This window comes from Lagopus muta, chromosome 3 (assembly GCF_023343835.1).
Source record: "Lagopus muta isolate bLagMut1 chromosome 3, bLagMut1 primary, whole genome shotgun sequence".
Lineage (NCBI taxonomy): Eukaryota > Metazoa > Chordata > Aves > Galliformes > Phasianidae > Lagopus > Lagopus muta.
Genome location: NC_064435.1, coordinates 86,616,146 through 86,633,346, shown reverse-complemented (window position 1 = coordinate 86,633,346; position 17,201 = coordinate 86,616,146). Strand labels below are relative to the sequence as shown.

Below are 17,201 nucleotides of genomic sequence, written 5' to 3'. Positions count from 1 at the left end.
CCATGGGGTCATTGTGGTTCCCAACCAACTCAATAGCTCTGAAGCTATGGTAGGAAGACTTATGTAAGGGTATGAGAGTTTTCACTGCCAGAGTTTTTTTCTGCAAACATGATGTTTCATTATGTTACTGATCTTGGACTCTAAGTGTAATGTTTTGACAATTAAAGACAGTTGTTCTGATCTGAGATCTTTGCCTTCAGATTTTTTGTTGTACTTCTTTAGGTGGTAGGACTTGTTTTTCACTCAGTGGGTGCTCAGCAAACCCTGCTCAACTTCTCATCAGGTCCTTTAATGATTTCCATTTATATCACTTCCTGGTGTTTGCAGATTCATAATGTACACTTAGCTACTTGAACAGTTGTAATAAAGATGTAGCAGCAACAGTCTGAACGAAAATCTCCATTCTTTACTGTGCACTTTTCTTTTTAGCAGCCTACTAGACAGCCCTGTAGTTCACCCTGCCTGTCAGGCTGACTGCTTCATTGAGGTTCATGTGAGCAGTATCTTCACCAGTAAAGCGTAACTTTTCTTCTGTATAAACAGAACATGATTGATTAGCCATCTATTGATCACATGGAAATGACTATGAAGTGTTATCTGTGCATTTTCAATATTGTATAGATGCATAGATGGTGTTTATCAAGACTGAACATATTCCTTAACAGTGCACTGCTAAATGCTGAAAGCCCCATGCTCTAGTCTGTATGGAAGATTAGGTTTTAAAAGAACTAATAAGGTGAAATTAGATTCCTTTCTAAACTAATATTGTATAGCTTTAATCAGTTAAGCATTTAATCATAGAATCATAGAATCACTAAGGTTGGAAAAGACCTAAAAGATCACCCAGTCCAACCGTTCACCTATTCCCAATAGCTCCTACTAAACCATGTCCCTCAACGCAACATCCAGTCTTTCCTTGAACACCCCCAATGTTGGATATGGTACTCATTACCTGTAAGTAGTTCATGTAAGTGTACTTGCATGCATAAGCCCTTGAAATCATTAATTGTTGAAGGCATAGATTGAGGGCTTTGATAAAAACAAGTTCTGCAGAATATTGTTTTGGCTATTTAAAATGTTAATACCCCTTGGCTGTCTTTTCTAATTCTTTGAGAATCAGAAACACCTCTGTACTGATGTGCCCAGAACTGAACAGAGTACTCGAGGTGAGGCCTCACCAGTGCTGAGTACAGGAGCAGGATGACTTCCCTAGTCCTGCTCACCACACCATTCCTGATGCAAGACTGGGTGCCATTGGCCTTCTTGGCCACCTGAGCACAGTGCTTGTTTCTTTTATCTGGCTGCCTATTTTAGTGGCTGCAATAAAGCCAAGAATTTTACAGAAAGTGGAGTAACTTCAAGGCTTGTTCCTTATTTCCCTCTGAAATTTGAAAAACAAGAGTAGTTTTGAGTCCAGCCATAAGAACTGTCAAACATCTTGCATCTGATTGCATCTGAATGCCAACCGGTGTGTTAAGATGAAGTAGTGTGAAACTGTCTGTCAAAGTTTTCCCATTTTGCTTACTTTTTTAAAGAATACTTTACAAATTGTGGTACAGTGGAGATGAAATTGGCATTGCTGTAATAGTACAGCAGAAATACAAGTCCATAGGGTCACAGAGAAGTTCTTGAAATACTTAGAGCAACTGAAGATTCAGGAAGTCTTTGTGGAGATGCATTTGGTGGTTTTAAATGTTGAATTTCAAACAACAAACAGTTGGATTTCTTTTTTCCTTGCAGTGTTAAAAGAGCCAAATGGAATAGATCTTCCAAAATATGCTTAAAACTAATTTGTAAAAGATGCTTTTGTTGTTTAAAAAATTCTGTCACAGATTCCTCTTTGTTCAAATGTGTTTAAATAACAGTTTTGAAATAAGTTGGTGAAAATATTGGATTTTGCTTTTGTGTGTTGTCCAAAAAAATGAAGAAGGCATTTTCAGTGTGCAGTGTTGAGTATTGGCTGTGAGTTCATTTTGATCTCATATTGACAATGCTTTTCATACATCCTTCAGAGAAATGGATGACAGGGAGAATAAAATCAATGAGAAAAAGTTTATTATTCTGCATGCCTATGTCAAAAGAGAAAGTAGTAGTCAGCATGTATTGAAGTGTCCCCAGGTAAGCTTGTGTGTGCTTACCTTAGTTCTTAGGACTGCATGTCCTGCACCTTCTGCACTGGAGGCCAGGAAAATAGAAGCTGTAGAATCATCTTTGTACTTAAGAAAAATATAAAAAGGTCCCACTGTTCAGATTGTGTCCTACAGCCATTTCCCATACAGTGCCTTAGTTATGTGGGTGCTGCAGAGCCTTACTGATTGAGACCTTACTCTTAAATGCTTTATTTCTTACTCTCTTCGTGCTTGCGTTTAGAATCTGTTTCCAAAGGTTTAAGTTGTCCTGTAAGCAGCTTTGGTTGGGCATGCTCGCAGTTTGTTTTGTTATCACTAACCTAAGTAATTTTAAATTTTTCTGCATGCTTCTTTCAATGGAGAAAAGAGTTTTCCTGCAGTTGCTGTATGTGTTATGCAGGCACTGAATGCTCCTGCAGTTTCCACTTTTTTACCTGACACATTTTTAATTTTATTTTTTGAAGTAATCATTACTTAAGGATTTAATAGTTTTCCAGAAAGCAGTCTATAAGAGGCCTAAGACTTTGTCATGGCTTTTTACATGTAATAGAGAACTTAAGATCTTATATTTACCATTGTTTCATTTTTGGGCAGACTTTTTCTCTTCCTTACTGCACCATCATTTTGGACCAATTTTTTACCTTTTTATAATAAATCAGATAACTGCTTTTCTATGAGGAATAGCTGCAAGCACAGGTTTTGTCTCTTTACATGGTCAGTGTTTATATTATGTCCTGGTTTCATCTGAAACAGAGTTAATTGTGCACTTTGTGGTGTATTGGTGGTGAGCACTGGTTGGTAGGTGGGAAGTAATTGCATTGTGGCTATATTTATTTAGATATATTTATTGTTACCATTGCGTTTTTGCTTGCTTTTTCCTCTTCTGTGTTAGCAAATAACGTTTCATCTCAACCCACCAGTTCTGTTTTGTTGCCAGTGCCTCATCCCACTCGAGTGGGGTGGATGGAGTGAATGGCTGTGAGGTACTGAGCTGCTGCCAGGTTAAACCACAATTATGAGTCACTGAATAATCCGGCATGATTTTGCTACCTTAACTAAGGGGGAAAAGTGTAGGACAATAGATTAAATTGGCTTGCAGTACTTCTGTATTGACCTCTTATGTCATTACACATTAGCCTGTGTAGCTGGGTAACCTCTCTGAACTGAACTGTGTGATCCACTGCTGATAATATTTTGTTTCAAGGGAGCAGAATAGGCATCTGTTAGGCTGGATCCTTCCAATTGGGTTTCCGTTTGTAATTTAACAGCTTGCAGTTTGATCACAGAGAGATTAGGTTGTTTTTCCTTTTTACCCAGTCAGTCCTATAAGGAAAATGTTCACAGAAGTGGAATGAGTGAGAAAAGGGAAACAGAAATTCTTGGGCTATAAAAGTTATTAAAAAGGTTAGGCTTTTTCTATTGATGACTGAGAGTTCTTCAGATTCGGAGCTGAAGCAAGGTAAATAAAGGCACAGAAATATTTAAGATGCACCCTGAAGACCTGAAAGTAAAGGGAAGTAAATGCTGCATTTTACTCACAGTTCAGTGACAAAGCTACATCTTTCACTCTGTAACAGCAGGAAATGTCCTGGTTCTTGAAGTTGTCTCTTTCTGTTTGTATTGGAGCAAGTGACTCAGACCTCCCTGTTAGATTATTGTTATGGAGTTGTTTGGGTTTTTTCTCCTCTTCAGAAGGAAATTCCAGAACTCGTTTCACTTTTGTGGGCTAAGCATTGTCTCACTGTCAAGTCTTCTCTTAAACCGTTGTTATATTTTGCATATAATTGGAAGAAATGGAAAGAGACCAGGTTGCTGTGTTAAGCCAAAATTTTATCTTGCTGTTTTATCCCAGAATGCTTGCAGCAACAGACATTTTATGAAGAGTTTGGTTATAATCTAATCTACAGATACATTGTGTGGAAGCTTTATGACTGCAGACAATCCAAGAGAGTTCTGCATATCTGAAAACCAAAAAGGAAACTATCCATCACCTTCTTCCTGGTTTCAGGGTTTATCTCAGGATGTCTTGTTTTTCTGCTAATAAATAGAGCCCCTGGCTCTTGCTCTGTATTGACCTGCATTGTATGTCTCACTAAGAAGATTGTCTCTTGGAAGTCCCAGCACAGAAAATTTGGTCCCAAGCAAAGATTTAATAAAGAAATGATTCCTTTCTGCCTCCCTTGGGATTCCAAAAGAACAACAATATAAAATAGAATTTCAGTCTTTAGTTTGATCTACAGTCAGTTTGTTTTGGTAAAATGTGGAACACACACCATATATTTCAATGTGTTTGAGGCAATATAAAACTGTCAAATATGAATTAATATTAAGTGTCTGTACTGTAGTGTTCTCAGATGTGCAGGAAAGGCAACTTGGATCAAAATTATGGTTTCTAAGTGCTTTTACAGGACACTGTTGCAGGTTTGCAAGTGGCTTAAGCACAATATTGAATATCCTTCTGTTTCTACCCAGCTGCAACCCTCAGCTGATGAGAAAGTAAGTCTTCATTGGACTGGTCATCCTGTTACCTTGTCTCTGTAATAATTACATTGTCTATCTGTCGTTTTGTGGCTTTCTCTACTGAGCTGCAGGACTATGTCCTCTTAGGTTAGGCAGGTCTTCTGGTGCTACTTAGTCCTTAAGGCTCCTTCCTTGAGCATTAGAAGTGCATGGTAAAACTTTTGTGCATCTTGTATTGATGTCTGCTACATAGTCACCTCAGCAATTTCTGCAAATTGAGTGCTTTCAGTGATGCTTTGTTACTGTTGGCAGAAACATTGGTCAGCCTTAGTTTCTGGGCAGGGGTGAAGCTGGCTGTTGGTCACTGGCTGCACCATCAAGTGTGTGATAAAGGAGATGTCATACAGTCATGAAATCCTACTTTTATAAAACCTCCTTGCCACAAATTGATGGAATTTTTCTAGAGTTTTTTCTCTTGTTCTGAATTTGAGGTGGTTATGCAGAATAAAACTTTACATTCTGTGACTTGAGCTTGTTCAGTTCAATTCATTGTGTATTCAGATGTATTTCTCATAATGTTAATTACAAAAGCTGTAATTGAAGATATTTGAGGGTGTTTTTTTGTTTTACGAACAAGAGAAGCACTTAATGTAATTATTTGTAGTCTTGCTCTTTGAAGCAGGCTAGAGCTGAAGCTAGTAATACAATCCTGAAGAGGAAATGCATCCTCTAGTTCTGAATACTGCTACTGCTCTTTTGTTTCTTTCCTTTCTTATGGTACCCAGTGAAATGTCCAAAAGATGAGCTAAAACTTTCATGACTTGTGAATGCTAACTTATCTGTTTTAAGAGATGGAGTGCACAAAGTGCCATAGTTTCCTGTGCTTGTTGATGTTTTGACAGTAGAGCTTTGTGTATCATCCTACTGGCAGCAAAGATTGGATTGTCACCTGAAATTCTTGGAACAATTCTTGGAGTTAATTTCTAGACTGGGATAAACTGGCAACTTCCAGTTGCTTTTAAAATAGGAAATGGAAGCGTATGTGTTTTGGGTCTGTCTGAATGGAGTTAGCTTTCTCCATAGCAGCCCACATGGTGCTGTTGTCTGAACCTGTGACTTAGTGGTGGTAACACTCCAGTCATGCAGACATAGCATGCTGTTTACTGGTCACAGGCTTGCTGCTATATTGCTACTATTCTTCAATGAGATCCTTTTTCTTCACATCTTGTTCTTCAATAATGTTTTTCCCCAATCCCAGCCTCCATCCTTGAATCTGAAAGCCTAACTTTCATTGTATTTTGTTCTTTTCTTCTTCTTTGTGCTTTGTGTCCTCTGCATTCAGATCAAGTAATGATGTCTTTACCACGGCCTGGATGTGTTTTCCTGTTTTTATATTTGCTGGGGTTTGTGGTGGTGGTGGTGGGTTTTTTGTCCCCTTAGTTACAAAGTTTGACTTTATTCTGGAAGACAATGATGGAGTTCTTTTTCTTTTTTCTTTTTTCTTTTTTTTTTTTTTTTTGAGAAATACTCTGACTACCTGTGAGACCTACACAGAGCTGGCATTTGCAGTTTCAGTTTCAACAATGAAAATTGGAATCAGAATGAATGTAATTTACATTTACACAGGGACTTTACTACACCTGTCTATTCCTCCTCACTCTTTTCCAAAGCTTTGTGAACAGTGGAAACTTCTTTTTAACTGACTCGAGTGTCCAATTTTTAAAACAGTTTAATATGTTGGTTCAACTATAACGCATCTTTTTTTAAGCAGTGTTTTGTAGCGTGGGTATTACAGACAGAAAAAGTATTGCAGCTCTGCAGTGCTTAAGATTTCCATAAAGTATTCCCATTGCTGAAGCCTTTTACAATTCTGATTTAGGACCAGTATAAAGAGTAGAACCTGTCTGCAGTTAAGCAGTTGTGGATTGATATAACTTTAAGAGGTGCTCTGTAGCTTGAGTTCCTCATTTGCCTTTTATGTGCTTTTTACAGGTGTTTGCCTTTGATCACTGCTTCTGGTCCATGGATGAATCAAACACTACAAAATATGCAGGTAAGCTATTTTATGTGCATTCAGCAGTGTAAATAATTTGAAAACGCATGAAAGCTTAGACTATTGTGGATGTATTTTTTTTAATGTTCTGTACTGTAATGCTCAAGGGACTTCACAAAAGCAGACTTCTTTTTTTTTAACAGGGGTTTAGAGTTCTAGGTTCCTGCTTAAGAAGGAACATGAGCTTTAAGATGCCCAGTATATTGCTTGGGACAGGAAAGCTTTTTTTTTTCTTTACTTGCAAGCTATAGTGCTTTCTCTCCCCCATCTTCTCTTCTGAAGATTCTTTTTGTCACCTAGGGTTCAGAAATCAATTCTTGCTGGAGCTAGTGATGAAAGTATGTTTTCTGTTCTTTTCATTCCTGAGCCTGTTTTTCTCAAATGGTGTGATTATTTTTCATTTTTCCAGTCATTCATATTTCAATTGTTCAGGTTCCTGACGTTCTTGAGTGATCAGCTTTGTGATGCCTTCCTCCATAAGATGGACGTTCTAAATTAGATTATCATCCCAGGGCTTAACTTTCTCATAACTGGATTAGTGCGTTAACATTAATATTTTTAAAGAAAATTTACCTTGATTGTTACAGCTCTGTATGCCAGGATTTCAAGGCTGTGGTCTATGGAAAAGAGGGGGGAAAAAAAAAAAACAACAGCTTTCGGTTAAGGTGCTCACATTAAGAAATGTTATGGTCTGAAGGAAATCTTGAAGTTTGAGTGTTTGTTAGAATGCGTTTCTGACTTGAATCAAATCCTGAATTGCAGGAAATGCATTGATTTGCTGTATTCCTTGCTTGTGTGAGCAGTGTAGATTTCCTCAGGAAAATAATTTTGTTTTGACTTTCAGTGTCTGTGTTTGCACTGAACAGATACAGCGCACTGGACTCACAGTTCAAACTGGTCGATCCCTTGGAGCACACAACAGCTCCTTTTGTGTCTGCACAGCTAGACTTCCTCTTAAAGGAACTTGGTTATGATGCAAAGCCAGATGTTGCCTTGATGTGCCTCAAGTGTGCAGTTGAGAGCTGCTCATATCGGGTGCATCACGAGGCTAACCCACTTTTAGAGAAGACAGAGACCAGACGAACACCTTTAACCAGTTAAACCTGTTCCTATCTTAGTTTAATCTATCTCCAGGTGAATTCATTGAGATTCCAGGCTAACTTATTCTTAATTTGAATGAAAACTAGATTTCTATGACCTCTTTGAGAAGTTGTGATCAAATTCTTTCTGACTGAGAACTGAAGCTGCGCTGTGTAAATGATAGATTAACCCTTTCTCAGTCTGGACTCCAGAATGCTGCTACATCTTTTGTACTTTCTCACCATCTGCAAAGTTGTAAGATGTGTTTTTGCTCTTGCAGATAATTTGTCTGATAAAGGAAACAATTTTCCTCTTTTGTTTAATCTCAGAAATATAGTAAGACCATGAGCTTTAGACTGCATGTGAAAAGATCTAAAACAATTATTTTTCTGTATTTGTGTGATCTTGTGTCTTCCAGCCCTCACATTCTAGAAGATAATGAATTTGATAGAATATTAAACATATGTATATAAATCTGTTTCAGTTACTGATTTGTTGACTTTGTTCACTTATTCTTGCACGAACGGATACTGTCCTATTCTACATTAGTGCTTCTTGTTCTAGAGCCAGCAAACCAAATGCTGAAGTGGTAAGATGCAGGCTTTTATATAGTCGGAGTATGAAGCTGCCTTAAGTCTCTTTCAGAGTTTGGCCTAAAGAAATGCAATTGCTGGCTTTGACTGGGGTTTTCAGTGATCCCTCTGGCTGTTCCTATGGAACCAAATGGCGTTGTTCTAGGCAGTTCACAAATACACATGCTGCCTATGTCCAGGTATTATACTAGAGTCTGTTACAGAGCTAACAAGCTCAGGGCTCCACACAAGCCACATGGCAACCCGACTTTTAGAGCTGTAGAAACTGTAGTTTCATGATTGAATACTGGACTACAGCAGGGAATTGCTGATATTAAAGAATTATTTTTGCAAGCCTGGAGAGCAGTAAGAGTCTACTGAAGTCTGCAGTGAGGTAGATTTTTGAAAGGAAGGAAAGCAACCTTATCTTAGGAAAGATTCAAGACATGGTGTGAATAACTTCAGTAGCACCTAGGCAGGTCCATTCTAAGAACTCCACTCTTCACTTCGTATCTTCTTGTCTGTGGACATTCCTTAAACTCCTAAGCTGCATCACACTTGACCTGAAATCTCGGATCTGTTTCTGCTACATTGTGCTGTGAAGCTAAACACCTGACTTTAGGCTAAGCTTGAATTTTGGGTGAAGAAGATATGCTGATTCCTGCTTTGCCAGCACCTGTTTTAAAGGGAAACAAACCACCCAACTGTCTTGAACAATTGTAGTCTCCCACCCTCATGAGTGGTCTTATGTTGTGGATTTTGGGCAGACAGAAGTGTCTGTCCATTTGTACTTCTGGCTTACCCAGTGTAAAAATATATTTGAAACCCAACCCTTTCCAACTGTTCCATTGATTTCTTTATTTTTTAAAGGAGTCTGCTTGGCATGTAGGGCTTGATTTTAGGTGGTGCAATTGATGGCTGACCAGTACATTTCTGGAAAACTTAGTTTCTCAATATGACTTTAATTTAAGCAGTTAAACTACAGACATTGTGATGCTCAATTGTAAGCACTTCAGACCTTTTAGTGTAACAAGGCTTTCAACACAAAGACCTCAGGGCTTTGTCAATACTGTCATGTTGAGCTACAGAAGTTAGACTACACCAGCTATACCTGTTTTTTTTATTAAGATGAACCATACACTTCCCCCCCACACAAATTTAAAGAATTTATTCTAAAACTATTATCCAACACAGCTTTTAATAATTCTAATTACTGAGATCAAGTTTTATTTTAACTGCTAGATCTTGGAACTAGCTGCAGTTATGTATTAAAATGTTCAGAGTTAGAGGTTAAGCCATAGAAAGACATGACCAGCTTGAATTTTCAGTGTTGTTCATTAGAAGTTATTTGGTTTTGGTTATTTTCTTTGTATAAGAGAGCAGCAGTGAGATGTTCTATCTCTGCATTCAGAATCTTGCTGAGCAAATCCATGCCAACATGTGGAGAGGCTCAAAACTGTTATCTGTATTTCATATTGACAAGTTGCTGATTACTGGAAATACTGGTCATCTGAAAACCAAGCATCAGAACTAATCTTTGTTTTGGTACCTCTTGACTTGTAAGTTTGTCAGTAAATGAGAGGACCTTGTGGAATGTCCTCTCCTATTAATGGTGTTTACTTTAAAAGTAATTTAATTAGAAAGAGTAGTCTCTCTTTTGCTCACCCTCCCTTTTCTTTCTTCTCTTCACATCTGGTTACTAGTCACGAGTCTAGTGATCTGGGAATATACAAACTTAATTTGCAAAAGTCATTGGCTTCATTCTGCAGATTGCACAAACGTGTCCTGGGGTTTTTCAGCAGTGTATAGTTTTCCCTAGGAATGGGTTTGATCTGAAGGAATAGGGTGTAACATAGAGATACAAGAGAGAAAGCACTTAGATATCTCATTCTGAAAATGGTGTATTGTTGTAGTCTGACATTTCAGAGTATTGATTTTTCTTTGTTTTCAGGATCTTTTTATCTTGCATATTTTCCTTATTTAATTTTTCTAATAGTTTGTGTTCACTCCAAGGTTCTAGCTAAGAGATTTTCATATGCAGGTAATGTCAAGGTTTTCTTTTAAAATTATTAGTAATTTAATAGCCATTAGTAATATGCACACTGACATACTTTGCTGTTTTTACTTTGTTTTATAATTTTGCCTCTGAAATACCCAGTCATTTCAGTAGGTGGAGAGCACATGAAAAAATTTCTTAGCTTCTGTAGTGCATCCTTAAATGCCCATGGTGTGTGATAATAGCACACAGCCAGCACTGGAAAGTTCCAAGAATTCAGTGTATTAAAATGTAGTTCTGAGAAGTTCCTGTAGCTTTCAGATAAGTCTCAGATGCTATCTGATACTGTTGAAATCTTCCCAAGCTTTAGTATGGCTAGTGCTAAGGAAGCCTGGTAGCCTCCCTTTATGTGTCTGTGGGACGCTGTCAGTGGGTGGCAGCACTGTGTCTGATGAGAAGGTTCTTGGGTTGGCCTCCTGAGGGAAGTGGCATCCTAGAGACTGAGAATTTCTCCTTTGATTTTTCTTGGATGTTCTTCTACTTTGACATCAGGCTTGTTAGTTGCACTTGCCAGAAGCTACAGATAATGTCTTGGAGCTGTGAAGGCAGTTAGAGCTGTCTGATGAAAGGAAAGAAGGTTTCCATGTTGTCTTGATGTTGTTTTTGTGGTACATCTTCAGGATAGAGTTGGCATCCACTGGTATTTATCAGGTTTTGATCAGCAATGCATCCCTAGAAGGATGACGTTACTGGGGGTTCTGCCAAATGCGTTGTGAGCATTTACAGCATAGTGCAATGTTGTCTGAAACTTTTTTCTTGCAATGTGCTTCCACCTTAGCTGCTTTGCTCCTTAAAGTAGAGGAAGCATTTGGTCTTCAAATGAGATTATTTAGATAGTAGTATGCATGCAGAGCTCACCAAACTGTGCTCTCCTTCCCCCTATGGGAGGAGGAGACAGGAGAATCTGCCCTGTGAAGGCTGGCAGCTCAGTACTCACCCCAGAAAGCCTTGGGTGTGCTTTCCTCTCCCTGGTGGCATGTGTATGTCAAACATCTCTTATTTGCCCATGTTTTTTCTCAAAAGATGGGAGAGGGAACAAGGGCTTACGATGTCAGGCCTCAGTTGCCACCTTAAGAAGCTATATGGTCTTATGCAGCTGGAAGATTGGGCCTAAAAGATTTGGCAAGTAGGTTTAAGGGAAATTTTTCTGGAAACTAAATAGTGGTGGAATGAAAAGAGGTTTTTCTATGCTGCAAAATTGAATCAGAATTGAGTTATAAAACCCCTTCTCTCTTCCCTAAGCACTTGGCATCTGTGGAAGAAAAGTCCTGTAAATAAGCAGAAATCTTAATTGCAGAACATGTAAGATTGTTTAGCAAAACCACAACAAAACTGCATTTTGTTTTATTTATTTTCTTACTTTAGGTGCACTTAGACATAATTCTGTGTAACATAAATTGTAATCAATTTGCAGAACCTACTACTAAAATGCATGGAGGAAGAATTTATGTTGCATGATGAAATTATCTCCTGGATCATATAATCTTATGGGTGACATGCTCCTGCCCTTAGGAGCACCACCACTGCATGAGAAAAATAATAAAATACCTGTAATTGAAATTTAAATTCTTCTGTTCTTTCCTATGTTTTTTTCATTTAGAAGCATTTATTTTTATTTTTATAACATGGTAGTTCAACTGTTTCCTCTAAACATCATTCTTGAATGGCGTATTTGTCAATGTCTGGGTTGTTAAGCCCATAAAAACTTACCTGGAAAAAAAAAATATCCCATCTTGTCTGTGCAATTTGAACTGCCTTCTTCCTCTGGCAATAAGAAATTCTGTAGGTCATCTCATTATTATCTTGACTATGGTTAGTTTTGTAGTATTTTGGTATCTGTTTTTTTCTTAGGAAGCACAGATGTTGTAATTTATTGCTAGTCAGAAGTGGACAATAAAGAATTTTTCCTCTTCTGACAAATGATTTTGTTCTTCACTCACAGTAATTTTTTTCTCTTAATGATTTTACTCAGCTTCAATCTTTACTTGATTTTTACGCTCTCCATCAGCAACATAGTAAGTGGCTCCTTGCATCTTTGATTTGACGACCTCAAAATATGCCTTCAAGAGTTGGAAAGCAAATTTTTGTGTGTTGTACACTCTTATTAAACACTTGCACTGATTTGTTTCCTTCACGCATTCTTCAGCAGTTCGTTAGCATTCTCTACAGCTGTTTCCAGGAGCATTGGTTTTGAACAGCACTCTCTCAACATGTGATCATGCAATCATTTCATGATACACATGTTGAATGAGAAGTGAATTAATGTCCAAGGAAGAAAATGGAATTGTTATGTAGTACAGCAGGCTTTTCTCTGTTTTTAATTCCTGTATTCAGTGTTTTGGAAGTTAGTCTGAACTGTGTTAATCCAAGAAGCAGTACTAATAATCTTTTGGTATCTCAGAAATACAATTGAAAAATATACACAGAGTCCTGACATCACTGCCTTAGTTTTTCCTTTATAGCAAAAGAGAAACTAGGCTAAAGTTAAATACAAGTAATAGAGATTTTTAGTCTTACTTGCATACAGGAGAGCCATTCTACAAACAGGCATTCCGTGGGTTGTACTACAGGTGTTCAGTGATCTGCCATTTACTCAAGTATCACAGAAAGTTAATATTCTCAGGCAACATACATGCAGCTAGGTGTTTTCTGATGCTCTATTTTGAGAGCTAAAGAAGTCCTATTGCACACGTTGTACAATTGCTTCCAACTGGAAAAATGACAACTGCTAAAATTAAATGAGCTGGGATAGGTGACTTCGCCACTGTTCAGAATGTCATCAGGCAGTGTATGTAAGTTTAAAATCAAGCACCAGAGGATATGTAAATGCTTTCCTTATCTCAGCTCTTCTTTTCAATGTGTATGCAGGTGGTTCAGAACTCGACAGACAGCCTACCTATGACCATGTTTGTGGTGTACAAATTCTGAGCGTTGCTTTTTAAAACAAAACAGAAAAATGTGTACAGTACTACCACAAACAAAAGAAATGCCCTTTCTGTTTTATCTCCTGCAGCTAAAAGATTGGAGCACATCTGAAATCAGCTTGGCTTAGGAAGATGACTTTTTAGAATATGAAACGCTGTAGCTGATGTTTCAACTGTATATATATATATTTGTGCTCTTGAACTTTAAGAGACTGACTCCTGTATATCCACAGACAGTTCTGTTTAAGTCTCTCACACTCATAATGTACATTTCCTGCTTTGATGTCTTCGGGATGCTTCTGTCTTACTTCCAGCGTTGCCTTAACATGGAGTAGATAAGAATGGGTTATACTGAAATCTGAAGCTATCTCCCAAGAGAACATTTCTCTTATTTCTACCATTGTTTGTTATATGCCTAATATTCTAGTTCACTAATGTGTTCATTGCAATTCTGTTGCAGAAGTCTTGGGTAAAGTTTATTATTATGAATTAGTTTATTATGCATTAGAATGCATACAGACTGCAAAGTCTGCAATACGGAATTTAGATTATCTTTATTCTCTAAGCATTCAATTTACATGATTCATTTGAATCCACACTTCTTTCATAGGAAAACGAGCGCTATGTTTAAACACACAGAGGTAGCTGTTGCACTGAGTTTCATTCACTCAGTTATAACGAAATCATTTGTTCCATTGTGCATCCATTAGTAAAAATAATCTCCAAAATTTTTTCTTGTTATTGTTAAAGTTCACTGTTCACTTAAAAGAGACTTACAATTATTTTGTAGGTCAGGAAGTGGTGTTCAAGTGCCTTGGAGAAGGAATTCTTGAGAAGGCCTTTCAGGGATATAATGCTTGTATTTTTGCCTATGGACAGACAGGTAAGTGCTGCTTGTGCTGAAAGGAGAGGATGCTGCTTGTGCATGTGTGTGAAGTAGGAAGAGCACAACATAAATACTAAGCTTGATAATATTCAAAATCATAAATAGAAATACAAAGTTTAATGTTAAACTTCATATCATTTGTATTTGCTTCACTTTTTGGAGGTTGGTTTCCCATTTAAACACACAGTAACTTCAGCACAGCCATTGGCAGTATAAAGTTCTTAACACAGGTCTGTAAATATGCTCCTCACTGCTACCTCTTGAGGCTGCTTTGAAAGTGTGAAAGGAGAGGTTAGCAACCAAGGCTCATTCAGTCTTTTGTGTGTGTGTGTTAAAAGGGAGGCCAAGTAATGGCTCTACTAAAAGAGACTGTTAAGATTTCTCTTTTTGTTTCTGTTTGTTGTAATGCAAGGAGCAAGCCTTCTGTCTAGAATAACGCCCTGTTGCTCTGATACATGCATCTGGAGAAATTAAAACATGTTTCATGAACAAATGAGTAACTCAGAAACCACATTCTAAAGCATTTTCTTCTCCTTTCTTCCCTTAGGTTCAGGAAAATCCTTTTCAATGATGGGTAATGCAGAGCAGCTGGGTCTGATCCCACGGCTCTGTTGTGCTTTATTTCAGAGAATCTCTGTGGAAGAAAATGAATCTCATACTTTTAAAGTTGAAGTGTCCTATATGGAAATCTACAATGAGAAAGTCAGAGATCTACTTGACCCAAAAGGGTGAGTAGCTTTACCCTTCCTCTCCACCTTAATTGCTTTTATTTGAAACTATTAAGTAGAAATAAATTCTGGAAGTCCTTGAGATTTTTCATAATGTATGTTTATGTATCTTTTTTACAAAGGATCAGGTACCAAACATGAGAGAGAACATCAGTGTAAAGTTTGTGTATGAAGTACTACCTGGTGTGGATCAATCTAAATATAGAATATAATAGTATAATGTTGCAAAGTGAAGCACTGCAATACCAGAAATCAAAAGCTATGTAGAAGAAAAAGCTGGGGTATATTTGTCATATGATCCAGACTTTTCTCAAGTATAAATTTTCATCAGTTACAAACAGTGTGAACTTTATTTACAATTTGATTTTCCTGGTTTAGAATTTGGACTTCTTGAATGGGAAGGAATAGCACCTCCAAATATACTCTTAGCACTCTAATTCCTTGTGTTTTGTTGACTCAGAAATACTGAGTAGGTTCTCTAGCATGGAGATGTCTAGACAAGAGATCAGGCAAGATGTCTGATATGTGTGTCTTCTTGATTCTTGAGCATTACTGCACTAGATGAAGAAACATGCAACTTAATTAAAAGGTGTATTTTATAATTCATTAACATATTTTAGTGAAACTTGGAAAATGCATGGAGAAATGAATCTTTAGCAAATGAGAGAGATTTTTTTGTTTCCTTCTGTCACTATTCTTTCTTCCAGATGAAATATTTCAGGTTTTGCTACGGCCACAAATACTGTGGTAGAATGATGCTCTGAAAGTAATTTGTGTGTTCTGATTGAAACCTGTCATATAGATATTTTTATTCCCATTATTGCTTGAAAAACAGAAAAGCTACATACTGTGAAATGATAAAAATCTTGTGTATTGTAGATGTTAATCTGTGTCTTCTAGTTGAAATGAAGTTCACAGTAGTGGTTTGTGCATAAAGGCTGTTTATTCCGTAGGAGTCGGCAGTCTCTTAAGGTTCGAGAGCACAAAGTGTTGGGACCATATGTAGATGGCTTGTCTCAGCTGGCTGTTACCAACTTTGAGGTAAATCTGAACCTATGAAAGATTTGGAAACAGCATCTGTGAACCTAAGCGATAGGAAATCATATTGTAGGTAAACTAATACCCACCCAGAAGTTTTGTTTTCCTAGGTGTTTGCAGCCTCTGACAATCACAGGTACCTCCTCTAGTGCTTCCAGGGATATTTATTTCATGTAAAAGCTTTCATTTCGTTTTTATGTTGGTTAAAAATATAGCAGTAATATCACTTCATTTTGCAGGTTCTCATTTATGTAATAAATACCAAGCACATCACATTTTCTTGCCATGTTTTCTTGACATCTGAGGCTTCCACACTAAGAAAATTAGGTCTTTCAGTGTGGATTCTGTTGCTTTTGTTGTTGTTGAATACACTTACTTTATAGAAGAATGTTGCATGAGAATGCACAACATGGTTTATATAGCTGCTAATTTAAGTAATGACAACATCTGAGCCCAGCTGAGTTACTAAAATGCATTCAAATATATCAGTATTGTAGAATCCAATGAACTTCATTGGATACAGAGGAGTTGCAGTGATGCAGTTCTGTGAATTGCATAGCCCTTTTTACAAGGAAGCTGCTTTAGGAAATCTATTTGGGTTTTCTTTTGTTACACTTTTTTCTTTGTTTCGGGTTGGTTTATTAAAAAATCATTTTTTTACAGTGTTGTGTGAAAAACATTTCTCGTCTAATGGGAATATTTATTTCTCTGAAGCACCTGTCATATCTAATGTAAAAACCAATTTTGCAGCTTTTATGGTAAATTGCATACTTTGACATTATTTGCTTGAATTTTAGAAAGTTTTGTTCATACCTAATTTTTGCCTGATGATTTATGAAAGTATCTTGGATACTCAGCAAACAGATATATGAGAATCATCTTTATTTTTACTTGAATAGAAGGGTACAGGCTTCAAGTGGGGCAGCACTTTGAGCCAATTCAGAGAGTATGGCTTTAATGCAGTTCAGAAAAAAAAAGCATTGTTTACTTCTATAAGTAGATCTGTTTGCCTGATTACTGGCATTGCACAATATGATTTGTAATGTGGGTTTTGCCAACGTATTTCAGCAACAGATAAGGAGTATGTGTACTGAATATTGTTGCTGGGCTTTTGGTGCACTGCTTAAAGCAAAGTTATGATTTAACATTATTCTGCAACATTCGATCTCTTCTCTACCAATGCGTTCTTGAAGGCCCTCAAAAAGTGAGGTTGTTTGGGACCTTGAGCAGCCTGACCTAATGGGTGGCAATGCAGCCACAGCAAGTGGGTTCAAA

The 17,201-nt window shown here is 37.4% G+C and overlaps 1 protein-coding gene across 8 annotated transcripts in view; it reads left to right on the top strand.

Annotated features, from left to right (window-relative positions):
- Positions 1–17,201, top strand: part of KIF13A (kinesin family member 13A) — a 113,470-nt gene that overhangs the window by 41,922 nt on the left and 54,347 nt on the right. For 4 of the 8 annotated variants that reach the window (XM_048940384.1, XM_048940383.1, XM_048940389.1 and 1 more), the window contains exons 4-7: positions 6,582–6,642; positions 14,065–14,157; positions 14,708–14,888; positions 15,842–15,929. In XM_048940384.1, the coding sequence (XP_048796341.1) occupies positions 6,582–6,642; positions 14,065–14,157; positions 14,708–14,888; positions 15,842–15,929 (423 nt within the window). Of the gene's footprint in view, positions 1–4,601; positions 4,626–6,581; positions 6,643–14,064; positions 14,158–14,707; positions 14,889–15,841; positions 15,930–17,201 lie in introns of all 8 variants that reach the window. The other 4 variants (XM_048940382.1, XM_048940385.1, XM_048940386.1 and 1 more) reach the window with 2 other exon arrangements.